The sequence below is a fragment of the Crinia signifera genome, chromosome 1 (genome assembly GCF_055691185.1).
Source record: "Crinia signifera chromosome 1, ASM5569118v1, whole genome shotgun sequence".
NCBI classification, from domain to species: domain Eukaryota; kingdom Metazoa; phylum Chordata; class Amphibia; order Anura; family Myobatrachidae; genus Crinia; species Crinia signifera.
In genome coordinates this window covers 477,696,975-477,714,137 of record NC_139217.1, presented here as the reverse complement: position 1 = coordinate 477,714,137, position 17,163 = coordinate 477,696,975, and the positions used below count along the sequence as shown (strand labels likewise).

Sequence of the window (17,163 nt, the reverse complement as noted above, 5' to 3'; positions counted from 1 at the left end):
AGTAGTCCAGTTACCAGAATAAACTCTACACAGAGAGGGCCGTGTTATCTACAGTAGTCCAGTTACCAGAATAAACTCTACACAGAGAGGGCCGCGTTATCTACAGTAGACCAGTTACCAGAATAAACTCTACACAGAGAGGGCCGCGTTATCTACAGTAGTCCAGTTACCAGAATAAACTCTACACAGAGAGGGCCGCGTTATCTACAGTAGTCCAGTTACCAGAATGAACTCTACACAGAGAGGGCCGCGTTATCTACAGTAGTCCAGTTACTAGAATAAACTCTACACAGAGAGGGCCGCGTTATCTACAGTAGTCCAGTCATCAGAATAAACTCTACACAGAGAGGGCCGCGTTATCTACAGTACTCCAGTTACCAGAATAAACTCTACACAGAGAGGGCCGCGTTATCTACAGTAGTCCAGTTACCAGAATAAACTCTACACAGAGAGGGCCGCGTTATCTACAATAGTCCAGTTACCAGAATAAACTCTACACAGAGAGGGCCGCGTTATCTACAACAGTCCAGTTACCAGAATGAACTCTACACAGAGAGGGCCGCGTTATCTACAACAGTCCAGTTACCAGAATAAACTCTACACAGAGAGGGCCGCGTTATCTACAACAGTCTAGTTACCAGAATAAACTCTACACAGAGAGGGCTGCGTTATCTACAACAGTCCTGTTACCAGAATAAACTCTACACAGAGAGGGCCGCGTTATCTACAACAGTCCAGTTACCAGAATAAACTCTACACAGAGAGGGCCGCGTTATCTACAGTAGTCCAGTAACCAGAATAAACTCTACACAGAGAGGGCCGCGTTATCTACAATAGTCCAGTTACCAGAATAAACTCTACACAGAGAGGGCCGCGTTATCTACAGTAGTCCAGTTACCAGAATGAACTCTACACAGAGAGGGCCGCGTTATCTACAACAGTCCAGTTACCAGAATGAACTCTACACAGAGAGGGCCGCGTTATCTACAACAGTCCAGTTACCAGATTAAACTCTACACAGAGAGGGCCGCGTTATCTACAGTAGTCCAGTTACCAGAATAAACTCTACACAGAGAGGGCCGCGTTATCTACAGTAGTCCAGTTACCAGAATAAACTCTACACAGAGAGGGCCGCGTTATCTACAGTAGTCCAGTTACCAGAATAAACTCTACACAGAGAGGGCCGCATTATCTACAGTAGTCCAGTCATCAGAATAAACTCTACACAGAGAGGGCCGCGTTATCTACAGTAGTCCAGTTACCAGAATAAACTCTACACAGAGAGGGCCGCGTTATCTACAACAGTCCAGTTACCAGATTAAACTCTACACAGAGAGGGCCGCGTTATCTACAGTAGTCCAGTTACCAGAATAAACTCTACACAGAGAGGGCCGCGTTATCTACAGTAGTCCAGTTACCAGAATAAACTCTACACAGAGAGGGCCGCGTTATCTACAGTAGTCCAGTTACCAGAATGAACTCTACACAGGGAGGGCCGCGTTATCTACAACAGACAGTTACCAGAATAAACTCTACACAGAGAGGGCCGCGTTATCTACAGTAGTCCAGTTACCAGAATGAACTCTACACAGAGAGGGCCGCGTTATCTACAACAGACAGTTACCAGATTAAACTCTACACAGAGAGGGCCGCGTTATCTACAGTAGTCCAGTTACCAGAATAAACTCTACACAGAGAGGGCCGCGTTATCTACAGTAGTCCAGTTACCAGAATAAACTCTACACAGAGAGGGCCGTGTTATCTTCAGTAGTCCAGTCATCAGAATAAACTCTACACAGAGAGGGCCGCGTTATCTACAGTAGTCCAGTTACCAGAATAAACTCTACACAGAGAGGGCCGCGTTATCTACAACAGTCCAGTTACCAGAATAAAATCTACACAGAGAGGGCCGCGTTATCTACAACAGTCCAGTTACCAGAATAAACTCTACACAGAGAGGGCTGCGTTATCTACAACAGTCCGGTTACCAGAATAAACTCTACACAGAGAGGGCCGCGTTATCTACAGTTGTGAGTGTTACTGTAAGGGGAGATACCCCGACTAAATTGAATTGACTATTATTTTAGTAGCGTTAACATTATATTGATAGAGTGACTGAAACATAAAAACAGGATTACAGGAGGGGAACGGCCCTCTTTCTCTCCTCTCTTGTCATTTCATATTTTCTAACAAGACAAGTACAACGAGGAATCACACCAGGACTCATCGCAAGATACAGGGGAGTACCAGCCTCTTTTTCTATTTTTGAGCGCCCTTATTCATATTTCAAAACTATTTTCCCCAAATACTGTCCATTGCAGGGAGACTAGGTGGTCTCCTTTTGTTTTGAAACGAATATAGGCAGCTTAAAGCACAGATCAATTTTAACCCGACACACAAAATACGGGATCTGGTCACCGAGCGAAAACGTTTAATATGTGGTAAGAAGCGGAAACAGGTCAGACATGATCAGTAATTATCCCCCCGGGTCCGTCCTGTGCCGCCGTCAGTCCTGAGCACAGTTACATCAGGTCTCTCTCACAGATCCAGTGCAGCTCCGTGTAACAGCTCTCCAGCGACAGGTCACGTCCTATCTTGGCGCATGTTCCCGTCCCTTTACTGACAGTCCTAAGAGAAAAATGATAATTAGGTAACAGTCCATGTTCCTCTCATTCCCTGCAGGATGTACAGGTGAGGCCGCCATCAGAGATATCCACTGCTCCTACTTATACTAACCTATATGCTTGCTGTGATGAGTGGGCGTGGCAGGTCATGTTGGGGGCATGGCCTAGGGAGAGTGATGCAGGTTAGGGGCAGAGTGCAGTCATGTCCACAACATTGTGATATCGGGCCACAGGGGCAAACGCAGGATTTTCATAAGGGGGTTTCCAGAGGGGCGGAGCAAAGCACGGAGATGGACACAGGTGACCCAGTATATGCCGGGTCAGTTAAAGTATTATAGATAGACCAAATGTATATAAATAATAATAATTTAAAAAAATAATATATATATATATTGTAGGGGCTCTGCACTCACTAAGTTAACTGATAGGCTGCAGGCTTAAATGCATTGATCAATTTCAGGTCTGAAAATCGCACGTTTGCAGGAAAGCGCAAATAAAAAATAAAAAAACGAGCGCGGGGTCCCCCGCCAGAGCATAACCAGCCCCGGGCTCATTGAGCCGGTGCTGGTGACATAAAATCACGGTCCCCGACAAATAGGGGTCTCCTTGATTTAATGAAACCAGCACCAGGCTCAAGGTCCGGCGCTGGTTCCCGAAATACGGGGGACAAAATGACTAGGGGTCCCCCGTATTTTAAGAACCAGCACCAGACCCAACCAGCCAGCAGGGTAATGCCACAGCCGGGGGACACTTATTATATAAGGTCCCGCGGCCAAAGCATTATCCCCGTGGCTGGTCAGCATGGGCAGGGGTCCTGGGGAAGTGGGGACCCCCCCAATGAAGGGGTCCCCCCCCTCCAGGACTTACCAGCCCATGCTGAAAGTCCGGGGCTGTCCCCGATGCCCCTGGGCGGTGGGCATCGGGCTGATGTAAAGTGTAAAAAAAAGATTAAAAACTATTGTTTTCTACTGTAGAACTATGAGTCCCAGTAAGCCTACCCCACATGCTGGGACTTGGAGAACCACAAGTCCCAGCATGCGGGGCATTAAAGGGCCCTCTGGCACTTGTAGTTCTACAGTACAAAAAATAGTTAAATAAAACACACTGACACCCTGAAAAATAAAAGTTTAATACATACATAACACACACATACTGATACTTACCTACCTTGAGCCCGTAGGTCGGTTCCTGGATCCTGGGTCCTGGGTCCGAGAAAGTCGGCTCCTGATTGGCCGCTAGGCGGCCAATAGAATCATCCGGAGGAAAGGCACGGAAGATGAAACATCTCTGTGCCTCTCCAGTCCGTGAGCGGGTACCAGCCGGGAGCAGCGCGTCTGCCGGAGAGGATGCCGATGTCGTCGCCGGGGACCAGGTAAGTAGGATTTCCTTCCTTAGGAACCCCTTCGGATCCTGGACCCCGGAGACATCAGCCCTGGAGCCTAGGACCCCGGACCAGCCCCGGAACCAGGACCAAGGCCCCGGAACCGGACTCTTCTGTCCTGGAGCCCCGGACCCCGGACCCAGGATCCAGGGACCGACCTACGGGCTCAAGTTAGGTAAGTATCAGTATGTGTGTATGTATTAAACTTTTATTTTTCAGGGTGTCAGTGTGTTTTATTTAACTATTTTTTGTACTGTAGAACTACAAGTGCCAGCGGGCCCTTTAATGCCCCGCATGCTGGGACTTGTGGTTCTCCAAGTCCCAGCATGCGGGGTAGGCTTGCTGGGATTTATAGTTCTACAGTAGAAAACAATAGTTTTAATCTTTTTTTTACACTTTACATCAGCCCGATGCCCACCGCCCAGGGGCATCGGGGACAGCCCCGGACTTTCAGCATGGGCTGGTAAGTCCTGGAGGGGGGGACCCCTTCATTGGGGGGGTCCCCACTTCCCCAGGACCCCTGCCCATGCTGACCAGCCTGGGGGATAATGCTTTGGCCGCGGGACCTTATATAATAAGTGTCCCCCGGCTGTGGCATTACCCTGCTGGCTGGTTGGGTCTGGTGCTGGTTCTTAAAATACGGGGGACCCCTAGTCATTTTGTCCCCCGTATTTCGGGAACCAGCGCCGGACCTTTTTTTTACACTTTGCATCAGCCCGATGCCCACCGCCCAATGGCATCGGGGACAGCCCCGGACTTTCAGCATGGGCTGGTAAGTCCTGGAGGGGGGGACCCCTTCATTGGGGGGGTCCCCACTTCCCCAGGACCCCTGCCCATGCTGAAAGTCCACAACATTGTGATATCGGGCCACAGGGGCAAACGCAGGATTTTCATAAGGGGGTTTCCAGAGGGGCGGAGCAAAGCACGGAGATGGACACAGGTGACCCAGTATATGCCGGGTCAGTTAAAGTATTATAGATAGACCAAATGTATATAAATAATAATAATTTAAAAAAATAATATATATATATATATATATATTGTAGGGGCTCTGCACTCACTAAGTTAACTGATAGGCTGCAGGCTTAAATGCATTGATCAATTTCAGGTCTGAAAATCGCACGTTTGCAGGAAATCGCAATTTAAAATAAAAAAAAAACCAGCGCGGGGTTCCCCCGCCAGAGCATAACCAGCCCCGGGCTCATTGAGCCGGTGCTGGTGACATAAAATCACGGTCCCCGACAAATAGGGGTCTCCTTGATTTAATGAAACCAGCACCAGGCTCAAGGTCCGGCGCTGGTTCCCGAAATACGGGGGACAAAATGACTAGGGGTCCCCCGTATTTTAAGAACCAGCACCAGACCCAACCAGCCAGCAGGGTAATGCCACAGCCGGGGGACACTTATTATATAAGGTCCCGCGGCCAAAGCATTATCCCCCTGGCTGGTCAGCATGGGCAGGGGTCCTGGGGAAGTGGGGACCCCCCAATGAAGGGGTCCCCCCCCTCCAGGACTTACCAGCCCATGCTGAAAGTCCGGGGCTGTCCCCGATGCCCCTGGGCGGTGGGCATCGGGCTGATGTAAAGTGTAAAAAAAAGATTAAAAACTATTGTTTTCTACTGTAGAACTATGAGTCCCAGTAAGCCTACCCCGCATGCTGGGACTTGGAGAACCACAAGTCCCAGCATGCGGGGCATTAAAGGGCCCTCTGGCACTTGTAGTTCTACAGTACAAAAAATAGTTAAATAAAACACACTGACACCCTGAAAAATAAAAGTTTAAGACATACATAACACACACATACTGATACTTACCTACCTTGAGCCCGTAGGTCGGTCCCTGGATCCTGGGTCCTGGGTCCGAGAAAGTCGGCTCCTGATTGGCCGCTAGGCGGCCAATAGAATCATCCGGAGGAAAGGCGTGGAAGATTAAACATCTCTGCGCCTCTCCAGTCCGTGAGCGGGTACCAGCCGGGAGCAGCGCGTCTGCCGGAGAGGATGCCGAGGTCGTCGCCGGGGACCAGGTGAGTAGGATTTCCTTCCTTAGGAACCCCTTTTGGACTACTTCGGATCCTGGACCCCGGAGACATCAGCCCTGGAGCCTAGGACCCCGGACCAGCCCCGGAACCAGGACCAAGGCCCCGGAACCGGACTCTTCTGTCCTGGAGCCCCGGACCCAGAATCCAGGGACCGACCTACGGGCTCAAGTTAGGTAAGTATCAGTATGTGTGTATGTATTAAACTTTTATTTTTCAGGGTGTCAGTGTGTTTTATTTAACTATTTTTTGTACTGTAGAACTACAAGTGCCAGCGGGCCCTTTAATGCCCCGCATGCTGGGACTTGTGGTTCTCCAAGTCCCAGCATGCGGGGTAGGTTTGCTGGGATTTATAGTTCTACAGTAGAAAACAATAGTTTTAATCTTTTTTTTACACTTTGCATCAGCCCGATGCCCACCGCCCAATGGCATCGGGGACAGCCCCGGACTTTCAGCATGGGCTGGTAAGTCCTGGAGGGGGGGACCCCTTCATTGGGGGGGTCCCCACTTCCCCAGGACCCCTGCCCATGCTGACCAGCCACGGGGATAATGCTTTGGCCGCGGGACCTTATATAATAAGTGTCCCCCGGCTGTGGCATTACCCTGCTGGCTGGTTGGGTCTGGTGCTGGTTCTTAAAATACGGGAGACCCCTAGTCATTTTGTCCCCCGTATTTCGGGAACCAGCACCGGACCTTGAGCCTGGTGCTGGTTTCATTAAATCAAGGGGACCCCAATTTGTCGGGGACCGTGATTTTATGTCACCAGCACCAGCTCAATGAGCCCGGGGCTGGTTATGCTCTGGCGGGGGACCCCGCGCTGTTTTTTTTTTTTTTTTCACTGTTTAACCATTTTTTTCCACCAGAACCCTGCTCAGATCGCAATGATCTATGCAGGGTTCTGGCTAATTCGCCCATCAGAACCTGGTCTGATTTTTGGGCGAATTATAGACACATTTTATACAAATAGCATACCATTAAATATGCGATTTGTATACTTTTAAATGTGAAAACATCTGGATGCGATGTGCTGCGAAAAGCAGCCATCGCATTTCCAGTGTGTCCAATTTGTTAGCCAAAATCGCACTTTTTTCACATTTTCGCAGCTCATTAAATATGCGAAAATGGAAAAACATGTGATTTCGGCCGTTTTTGTGAAAAAAATCGCAAAAAATAAAAAACCGCATATCATAAAATGTCACCCTAAGTCTCCACTATTTATTAATATCAGTTAAGTTAGTGAGTGCAGAGCCCCTACAATTTCTGTTTAAAAAAAATGTGGTCACAAGCCAAAGGGCACCCCAAAACTAGGAAAGGTGAGTGCCGATGTTTAGTGTATACATATATATACATACATACAGGGGCGTCAACAGCAGTGTAGACCCCATGGGCATAGCAATGTATTGGGGCTCCTACCGATCCTCCAGCGGTAGGGGTGGGGGAAGCTTTGATGTCCTGCGGGTGGTAGGGGGTATTGCATCAACCGCTCAGCATGTAGGGCCTGGATCAGTAATTTCCACTAATTACCCCTTTACTGCACAGATGGTGGGAGATGGGGTGGTAGAAGGGGGCATTGGGCTGAATGAAGGGGCCCTGATACATAACTTCCAGGGTGGTAGAGGATGTTTAATATGCAGAGGAGGGGTGTATAGTGGAGTGGGCTTATTATTCATAAATGTCTAGTGGGAGGACAGCTTGCTTGACTGCAGATATCTCCAGTTTCCAGAAATAGATTTCTTAGATTTTAATGGAATTAAAAACTAGAGAATCCCACCTACCAAATGGTATTGGGGACTAGGGGATCAGAATTCAGGAGACAGAGCAATCTGCCAACGAGTATATAAAACTACATACCAGGTGTGTGGAGCTGGAGCAGTAACCAGCTGCTGGAAGGCTGATGTCTCTGGTTCTGGGAACAGTAGAGACAAGCTACTAGTGTCCATCAAAGGGGGAGAGTCCCAGCTTTTGGAATATACCCTCCGAAAAACTCTTAGTCAGACAGAACCTGAAATATCTGGCTGGGAAGAGTAATTAACAGGCTTGGATGGGGACCACTGCTTTGAAGTCAGATATCTCCGGTTCCCAAGGGCCGATTTTTAAAATTCTTGTACCCATGGAAAGAGGGGACCCTCAGCTTTCATGCTCCTGGGGGGTTTCTCGGTACTCAGAAACCCCCCCTGCATGCGCTACTGGGCCATGCTGTGAATCACCATAAATTGCATCATCTCTGCACCCCCCAGGGGTGTGGCGATGATAGGACATGCTTACTGGGAGAGCCACCTGATTTTCTAGAGCCTCCCAGCCATGCCAAGACAGTAGGCAAGCATGCCCCTGCTCCTGATTGCCTGCCTATATTCAGAAGGGAACGAGAGGGATCAAGGGAGGAGGGAAGGGTGCCTGCTTACAGGCTCTGTGTGAGCCCCCTCATTTCCATCAGGGCTGTAGAATCTGGCTGATGGCTTTGCACAGGACTCTGAGAGCCTGGTGAATGCACCTTGTTCCTGGAGACATCTCTTCTGCATATATACAGGTCTCCGAGAACATGGTGGCTATGCCTTGTTCCCAGGGACATCACTCCTGCCCGTGTGCAGTGCTACAGGAACATGTCAGTTGTGAATTGTTCCTGGGGATAGCTCTACTGCACATGTGCAGAACTCTGGGAAATTGTTTCTGGGAACATCTCAATCACGTCCGGGAACATGGAAAGTTTGCCTTGTTCCCAGGAACATCTCTCCTTTGCATGAACAGGACTCTGGGAACATGGCGGCAGTGCTTGCTCCTGGGGACATCTCTCCTGCACAGGACTGCACACAGCCACCATGTTCCTGGAGACATCTCTCCTGCTCATGCACAGACAGGACTCCAAACAGCCGCCATGTTCCTGGAGACATCTCTCCTGTACATGCACAGGACTCCACACAGCCGCCATGTTCCTGGAGACATCTCTCCTGTACACAGGGCTATTTTTGTGCAGGCTCTATTCTAGTTCACTCTTTCTGACAAAATATTTCTTAGATGGACAAAACCATGTGCACTGCAGGTGAGGCAGGTGTAAAACCCCACCCAAATCTAATTCTCTCTGCACAAGTTACATCTGCCCCACCTGCAGTGCACATGTTTTTGTCCATCTAAGAAATATTTTGTCAGAAAGAGTGAACAAGAATAAGGGCCACAGTTCCTGCTGGAGCCTGCACAAAAATAGCCCTGCCTGTACATGCACAGGACTGCACACAGCCACCATGTTCCTGGAGACATCCCTCCTGCACTTGCACAGGACTGCACATAGCCACCATGTTCCTGGAAACATCCACATCTCTCCTGCTCATGCACAGAGAGAACTCCACACAGCCGCCATGTTCCTGGAGACATAGAAACATAGAATTTGACGGCAGATAAGAACTACTTGGCCCATCTAGTCTGCCCCTTTTTTAAACATGTTACCTCAAACCATATTTGATCCTTTTTTTTGTAAGGATATCTCTCCTGTACATGCACAGGACTCCACACAGCCGCCATGTTCCTGGAGACATCTCTCCTGCTCATGCACTGGACTCCACACAGCCGCCATGTTCCTGGAGACATCTCTCCTGCACATTCACACGTCTTCACATAGCTGCCATGTTCCCGGGGACATCTCTCCTGCACATGCACAGGACTCCACACAGCCGCCATGTTCCTGGAGACATCTCTCCTGTACATGCACAGGACTGCACATAGCCGCCATGTTCCTGGAGACATCTCTCCTGCTCATGCACAGGACTCCACATAGTCGCCATGTTCCTGGACACATCTCTCCTGCACATGCACAGGAGTCCACACAGCCGCCATCTTCCTGGGGAAATCTCTCCTGCACATGCACAGGACTCCACACAGCCACCATGTTCCCGGACACATCTCTCCTGCACAGGACTCCACATAGCCGCCATATTCCTGGGGACATCTCTCCTGCACAGGACTCCACATAGCTGCCATGTTCCTGCACATGCACAGGACTCCACACAGCCGCCATGTTCCTGCACATGCACAGGACTCCACACAGCCGCCATGTTCCTGGAGACATCTCTCCTGCTCATGCACAGGACTCCACACAGCCGCCATGTTCCTGCACATGCACAGGACTCCACACAGCCGCCATGTTCCTGGAGACATCTCTCCTGCTCATGCACAGGACTCCACACAGTTGCCATGTTCCCGGGGACATCTCTCCTGCACATGCGCAGGACTCCACATAGCCGCCATGTTCCTGGACACACAGGGGCGGGCTGGGCCGGGGGGCAGAGTGCCATATGCCCCCCGGGCCGCTTACCCACCCACTGGCTGCGGGCCGTGCTGCGGCTGGATCAGCTTCTCCAGCCCTCCTGCACTGGCCGCGGCTTACAGAACACGGCCGCGGCTACAGGAAAATGGCCGCCGGCCCCCTGCACTGAGGACATGTTCTCAGTGCAGGAGGCCGGTGGCCATTTTCCTGTAGCCGCGGCCGTGTTCTGGAAGCCGCGGCCAGCGCAGGAGGGCTGGAGAAGCTGATCCAGCCGCAGCACGGCCCGCAGCTACCGAGTGGGTAAGCGCTCTCCCCCCCCCCCTCCCTCACCCCAGCATATGTGTTTCTGTCACTGTGGGGGCATATCTGGCACTGTGTGGGGGCATATCTGGCACTGTGTGGGGGCATATCTGGCACTGTGTGGGGGCATATGTGTATCTGGCACTGTGGGGGGCATATCTGGCACTGTGGGGGCATATATGTATTTGGCACTGTGGGGGCATATGTGTATCTGGCACAGTGGGGCATATGTGTATTTGGCACTGTGGGGGCATATGTGTATCTGGCACTGTGGGGGCATATGTGTATTTGGCACTGTGGGGGCATATGTGTATCTGGCACTGTGGGGCATATGTGTATTTGGCACTGTGGGGGCATATCTGGCACTGTGGGGGCATATGTGTATCTGGCACTGTGGGGGCATATGTGTATCTGGCACTGTGGGGACATATGTGTATCTGGCACTGTGGGGGCATATGTGTCTGGCACTGTGGGGGCATATGTGTATTTGGCACTGTGGGGGCATATGTGTCTCTGGCACTGTGGGGGCATATGTGTCTCTGCCACTGTGGGGGCATATCTGGCACTGTGGGGGCATATGTGTCTTTGGCACTGTGGGGGAATATGTGTCTCTGGCACTGAGGGGGCATATGTGTCTCTGGCACTGTGGGGGCATATCTGGCACTGTGGGGGCATATGTGTCTTTGGCACTGTGGGGGAATATGTGTCTCTGGCACTGTGGGGGCATATGTGTCTCTGGCACTGTGGGGGCATATGTGTCTCTGGCACTGTGGGGGCATATGTGTCTCTGGCACTGTGGGGGCATATGTGTCTCTGGCACTCTGGGGGCATATGTGTCTCTGGCACTCTGGGGGCATATCTGGCACTGTGGAGGAATATGCGTATTTGGCACTGTGGCAGAATATCTGGCACTGTGGCGGCATTTGTGTCTGGCACTGTGGGGGCATATGTGTATTTGGTACTGTGGCGGAATATCTTGCACTGTGGGGGCATATCTGGCACTGTGGACATCACATTGTGCGGTGTAATGGGCATCATGGTATGGGGCGTAATGGACATTACGGTGTGGGGAGCATTGGGTAATTGCCATCACAGTATGGGGTGTAATGGGCATCAAGGTGTGCAGCATAATGTGTAATTAGCATCACAGTGTGCGGTGTATTGAGTAATTAGCATCGCAGTGTTGGGCGTAATGTGTAACTGGCATCATGGTGTTCAGCATAATGTGTAATTGGCATTACAATGTGGCTTTATGTGTAATGGGTATTACAAGGTTCGCTAAAATGTGCAATCTGCAGGTACACAATACAATCATGGTACAGGCAACGCCCCTTATGATAGGCCACGCCCCTAATTTTTCGGCGCGCCTACGGCGCGCAAAAGCATTCCTTCCGGCGGTGACTTGGCTGATTATGGGCCAGTGCTCTGGACTTGCCCCCTAGGCTAAAAGTTGCCAGCCAGCCCCTGTGGACACATCTCTCCTGCACATGCACAGGAGTCCACACAGCCACCATGTTCCCGGACACATCTCGCCTGCACAGGACTCCAAATAGCCGCCATGTTCCTGGGGACATCTCTCCTGCTCATGCACAGGACTCCACATAGCTGCCATGTTCCTGCACATGCACAGGACTCCACATAGCCGCCATGTTCCTGGAGACATCTCTCCTGCTCATGCACAGGACTGCACATAGCTGCCATGTTCCTGCACATGCACAGGACTCCACACAGCCGCCATGTTCCTGGAGACATCTCTCCTGCTCATGCACAGGACTGCACATAGCTGCCATGTTCCTGCACATGCACAGGACTCCACACAGCCGCCATGTTCCTGGAGACATCTCTCCTGCTCATGCACAGGACTCCACATAGCCACCATGTTCCCAGACAAATCTCTCCTGCACATTCACACGTCTCCACATAGCTGCCATGTTCCCGGGGACATCTCTCCTGCACATGCACAGGACTCCACATAGCCGCCATGTTCCTGGAGACATCTCTCCTGCACATGCACAGGACTCCACATAGCCGCCATGTTCCTGCACATGCACAGGACTCCACATAGCCGCCATGTTCCTGGAGACATCTCTCCTGCTCATGCATAGGACTGCACATAGCTGCCATGTTCCTGCACATGCACAGGACTCCACACAGCCGCCATGTTCCTGGAGACATCTCTCCTACTCATGCACAGGACTCCACATAGCCGCCATGTTCCTGGAGACATCTCTCCTGCTCATGCACAGGTCTGCACATAGCTGCCATGTTCCTTCACATGCACAGGACTCCACACAGCCGCCATGTTCCTGAAGACATCTCTCCTGCTCATGCACAGGACTTCACATAGCTGCCATGTTCCCGGGGACATCTCTCCTGCACATGCACAGGACTCCACATAGCCGCCATGTTCCTGGAGACATCTCTCCTGCACATGTGCAGGACTCCACATAGCCGCCATGTTCATGGACACATCTCTCCTGCACATGCACAGGAGTCCACACAGCCACCGTCTTCCTGGGGAAATCTCTCCTGCACATGCACAGGACTCCACACAGCCACCATGTTCCCGGACACATCTCTCCTGCACAGGACTTCACATAGCCGCCATGTTCCTGGGGACATCTCTCCTGCACATGCGCAGGACTCCACATAGCTGCCATGTTTCTGGGGACATCTCTCCTGCACATGACTACACAAAGCTGCCATGTTCCTGAGGACATCTCTCCTGCACAGGACTACACATAGCCGCCATGTTCCTGGGGACATCTCTCCTGCACATGCACAGGACTCAACATAGCCGCCATGTTCCTGGGGACATCTCTCCTGCACATGCGCAGGATTACACATAGCTGCCATGTTCCTGGGGACATCTCTCCTGCACAGGACTACACATAGCTGTCATGTTCCTGGGGACATCTCTCCTGCACAGGACTCCACATAGCTGCCATGTTCCTGAGGACATCTCTCCTGCACAAGCACAGGACTCCACATAGCTGCCATGTTCCTGAGGACATCTCTCCTGCACATGCACAGGACTCCACATAGCTGCCATGTTCCTGGGGACATCTCTCCTGCACAGGACTACACATAGCTGCCATGTTCCTGAGGACATCTCTCCTGCACAGGACTCCACATAGCCGCCATGTTCCTGGGGACATCTCTCCTGCACATGCACAGGGCTCAACATAGCCGCCATGTTCCTGGGGACATCTCTCCTGCACATGCACAGGACTTCACATAGCTGCCATGTTCCCGGACACATCTCTCCTGCACAGGACTCCACATAGCTGCCATGTTCCTGGGGACATCTCTCCTGCACAGGACTACACATAGCTGCCATGTTCCTGAGGACATCTCTCCTGCACAAGCGCAGGACTCCACATAGCCGCCATGTTCCTGGGGACATCTCTCCTGCACAGGACTCCACATAGCTGCCATGTTCCTGGGGACATCTCTCCTGCACAGGACTACACATAGCTGCCATGTTCCTGAGGACATCTCTCCTGCACAAGCACAGGACTCCACATAGCTGCCATGTTCCCAGTGGTGTAGCTAGGTGCCACGGTGCCCGGAGCCAGGGCATGTTTTGCGCCCCCCTCCCAATTTGTAGTAGACGGGGCTCCTGCACTGCGAAACGGGGACGCAGCCTAACATTATACCACACACCGTAATGCCCATTGCACATTTTAGCGAACTTTGTAATACCCATTACACAAAGCCACATGCAGTGGCGTAACTATATATATTGCGCCCCCCCGCCAAATTTTTTCGGCCCCCCCCCCCCTTCGGCGCGCGCCCCCCCCCGATATCCATTCCCATACCTGTCGCGCTGCTGCCCGGCCGCATCTGCGTCACTGTCCTGTCACTCGCTCCCGGCGCCGGCTCCTGCTGATAATGATAAGTGACTCTTAGAAAATGGCTGCCAAAACTGTCTGCAATACGGGGGCAGCCATTTTCTAAGTGTCACTTTTCATTATCAGCAGGAGCCGGCGCCGGGAGCGAGTGACGGGCAGTGACCACAGATGCGGCCGGGCAGCAGCGCAGCGGGTAACTATAGCACCGCAGCCCCCCAGGCGCCCATAGTTACTCTGCGCCTCCCCGCCATGGCGGGGGCTGCGGTAGCTTAGTTACGCCAGTGGCCACATGCCTTAATGCCACTTACACATAAGGCCAAACACGATGCCCATTACATACTATATAACAAACCGTAATGCCCATTACACATAAGGTCACACATTATGCCCATTACATACTATATAACAAACCATAATGCCCATTACTTACTCTATAACAAAGCGTAATGCCCATTACACATAAGGCCACACATTATGCCCATTACATACTATATAACAAAGAGTAATGCCGTAATCCCTGGCAATGAGCACATAACCCATGGCAATGAGCACGTAACCCAGGAAAATATCAAATCACGGCACCCGGAGGATAAGATGATGGAGCTGGACCTGAAAGCGGATCCGTACAGCCCCATAGCTGGCACCTCAGACTCCGGAAGCAGCAGCATGTGCCAGCCTTCAGCCCCCCCCCCCCCAGATGTGGGTGCCAGCTGGGTCATGAGTCTGCCCATCAGCACATGCCATTGCTTCTAGTATTCTTTCAACATACACAAGCACCTTCCACCACATGCCTGTACAAACCAAGGCCGGAACACCACATCAGAATGCTGCCACTACTACTCCCTGCCACGATAACACACAGAACATACTAAAACACATAATGCAGCACACTTTGCCAATGTAATTGCTTTTACAGCTTTATTTGCAATGTGCTATTATACATCTCGTGTACAGTTATAGCATTTTACTTATGTATAAACAACTAATACCTTGGGCAACTTTAATGCAATGAGTGGGGGGGGGGGGATGGGTGGAATTAGAGGGGAGAGACATGAGACAGTGGGAGATGGAGTGAAAGAAAGAAAAGGTATGGGGGGTGGAAGTAGGGTTAGAGAGGAGAATCAAGGCAAGGGAGGGGGCAAAGTTTGAAAGGGTTTTCATGCATCCCTTTGTCGCAACCTCCTCCCCCCACCCGCTATAGCAGGTATTTCTCTCACCTCCGCGGCAATGTTGGGTCTCCTGTGCCATACCCTCCAACTATACCGATTTAGCCGGTACAGTACCGGTTTTTAACGGTCTGTACCGGCTAAATAAAAGTGTACCGAATGTACCGTTTTTTTTATATCACGCTCCTGTTCGGATGCGCCTGCATCCGTCACGAAGGTAAACAGTTACAGAACAGCCGATTCCGATTCATATACACCGGCATTACTGAAGAGGTGGCGCCGGGAGAAGAGGGGCTGGCTGCAGAACTAGGCTTGCACTGCGGCCAATCACAACGCAGGGGGGCGGGAGGCGGTGCCGGCTAAGGTAACGTGAAGGTAGAGACTAGATCCCCTTCAGTTACAGTTACTGCCTTATGATATAGCACTTGTGACGTAATGTTGGTACGCCTGGAGAAAAGGAACTAGACACTACCGTAACGTGAACCGGACCAGCACACAGCTCTCTGTCTGTATAAGTAGATGGAGATCTCTGCAGCAGATGTAACTACCCCACCTTGGCATCTTACTACCAGCAGACTTTGGCAAGCAGTGAATAGTTCTTGTAGAGTGTAGGACTGCAAGTCTCAGCAAGCGGTGTGGCACAGCATGCTGGAGCATGTAGTGCAGCTGGGAAGCCTCAGCCACAGGTTGGCCCCTGCGTCCCCGACTGTATTGTCCGCATCACACAAAGGATGCAGGGAGGGGGCACGAAGGGGGAGCAGCAGCCGGAGGAGGGGGCACGAAATGCAGGAGCCCACTAACTCCCAGAAGTTGTGGTGGTCCCCGGGACCAGGGGGAGCCCCCCACCCACAGATAACCCCAACACCCCGCTGTAACTTCATCTGAGCAACCGCACCCGGTCCCTTGTGCAGTGTAGTTCTCTCCCCAGTTGGGTGTCTTCCCCCATTAGTTGAATTAAAAAAAAAAAAAAAAAAGCCTAGTACACATTCGGAAAGGGGCCACGCCCCCTTTTACATGCCCATTTGTCAATGACCACGCCCCCTTCCGAATGTGTACCGATTTCTGCCCTTCAGATGTTGGAGGGTATGCTGTGCCCCAGTGTCGGCTTCTGCTGCGGCTGGCCTCCTGTGCACGCCTTATGCAGCGGTGGATCACATGGGTCCCAGCTCCAGCAGCGGCAGCCTCCTGTGCCCTGCTTTAAGCAGCAGTGGGTCACATAGGTCTCGGCTCCTTCCTCCTGTGCCTGGCTCCAGCAGCAGCGAGTCGCATGCACCGGGGTGCCAGCGGCTGGTTTCCTTGGTCTCGCTTCCTGCCATTCAAATAAATTCCTTTCCCGGCAGCTCAACACAGCCGCACATGGCGATCAGTATGAAATCTGTTGCATTGGCGCAGCAGATGGGAGATGAACATCCGATATGTGGCAGGTGGTGGGGGGCCTGGGGGTACATATTTAATCCTACCCTGGCTGTGCACACTGCACTAATTACCGGGAGTGGGGAGCCGAGCAGTAGGGGAGCATAATGGATAGCCGAGCATGCTCTGCAGGAGG

General features: G+C 51.6%; 1 protein-coding gene across 1 annotated transcript in view; it reads right to left on the bottom strand.

Moving 5' to 3' along the window:
- Positions 1 to 2,426: 2,426 nt before the first annotated feature.
- LOC146032651 (C-type lectin domain family 2 member B-like) overlaps positions 2,427 to 17,163 on the bottom strand; it is a 191,706-nt gene continuing 176,969 nt past the window's right edge. The window contains exon 6 of the mRNA XM_083158506.1: positions 2,427 to 2,628. Coding sequence (XP_083014632.1) covers positions 2,523 to 2,628 — 106 coding nt within the window. The 3' untranslated portion in view covers positions 2,427 to 2,522. The remainder of the gene's footprint in view (positions 2,629 to 17,163) is intronic.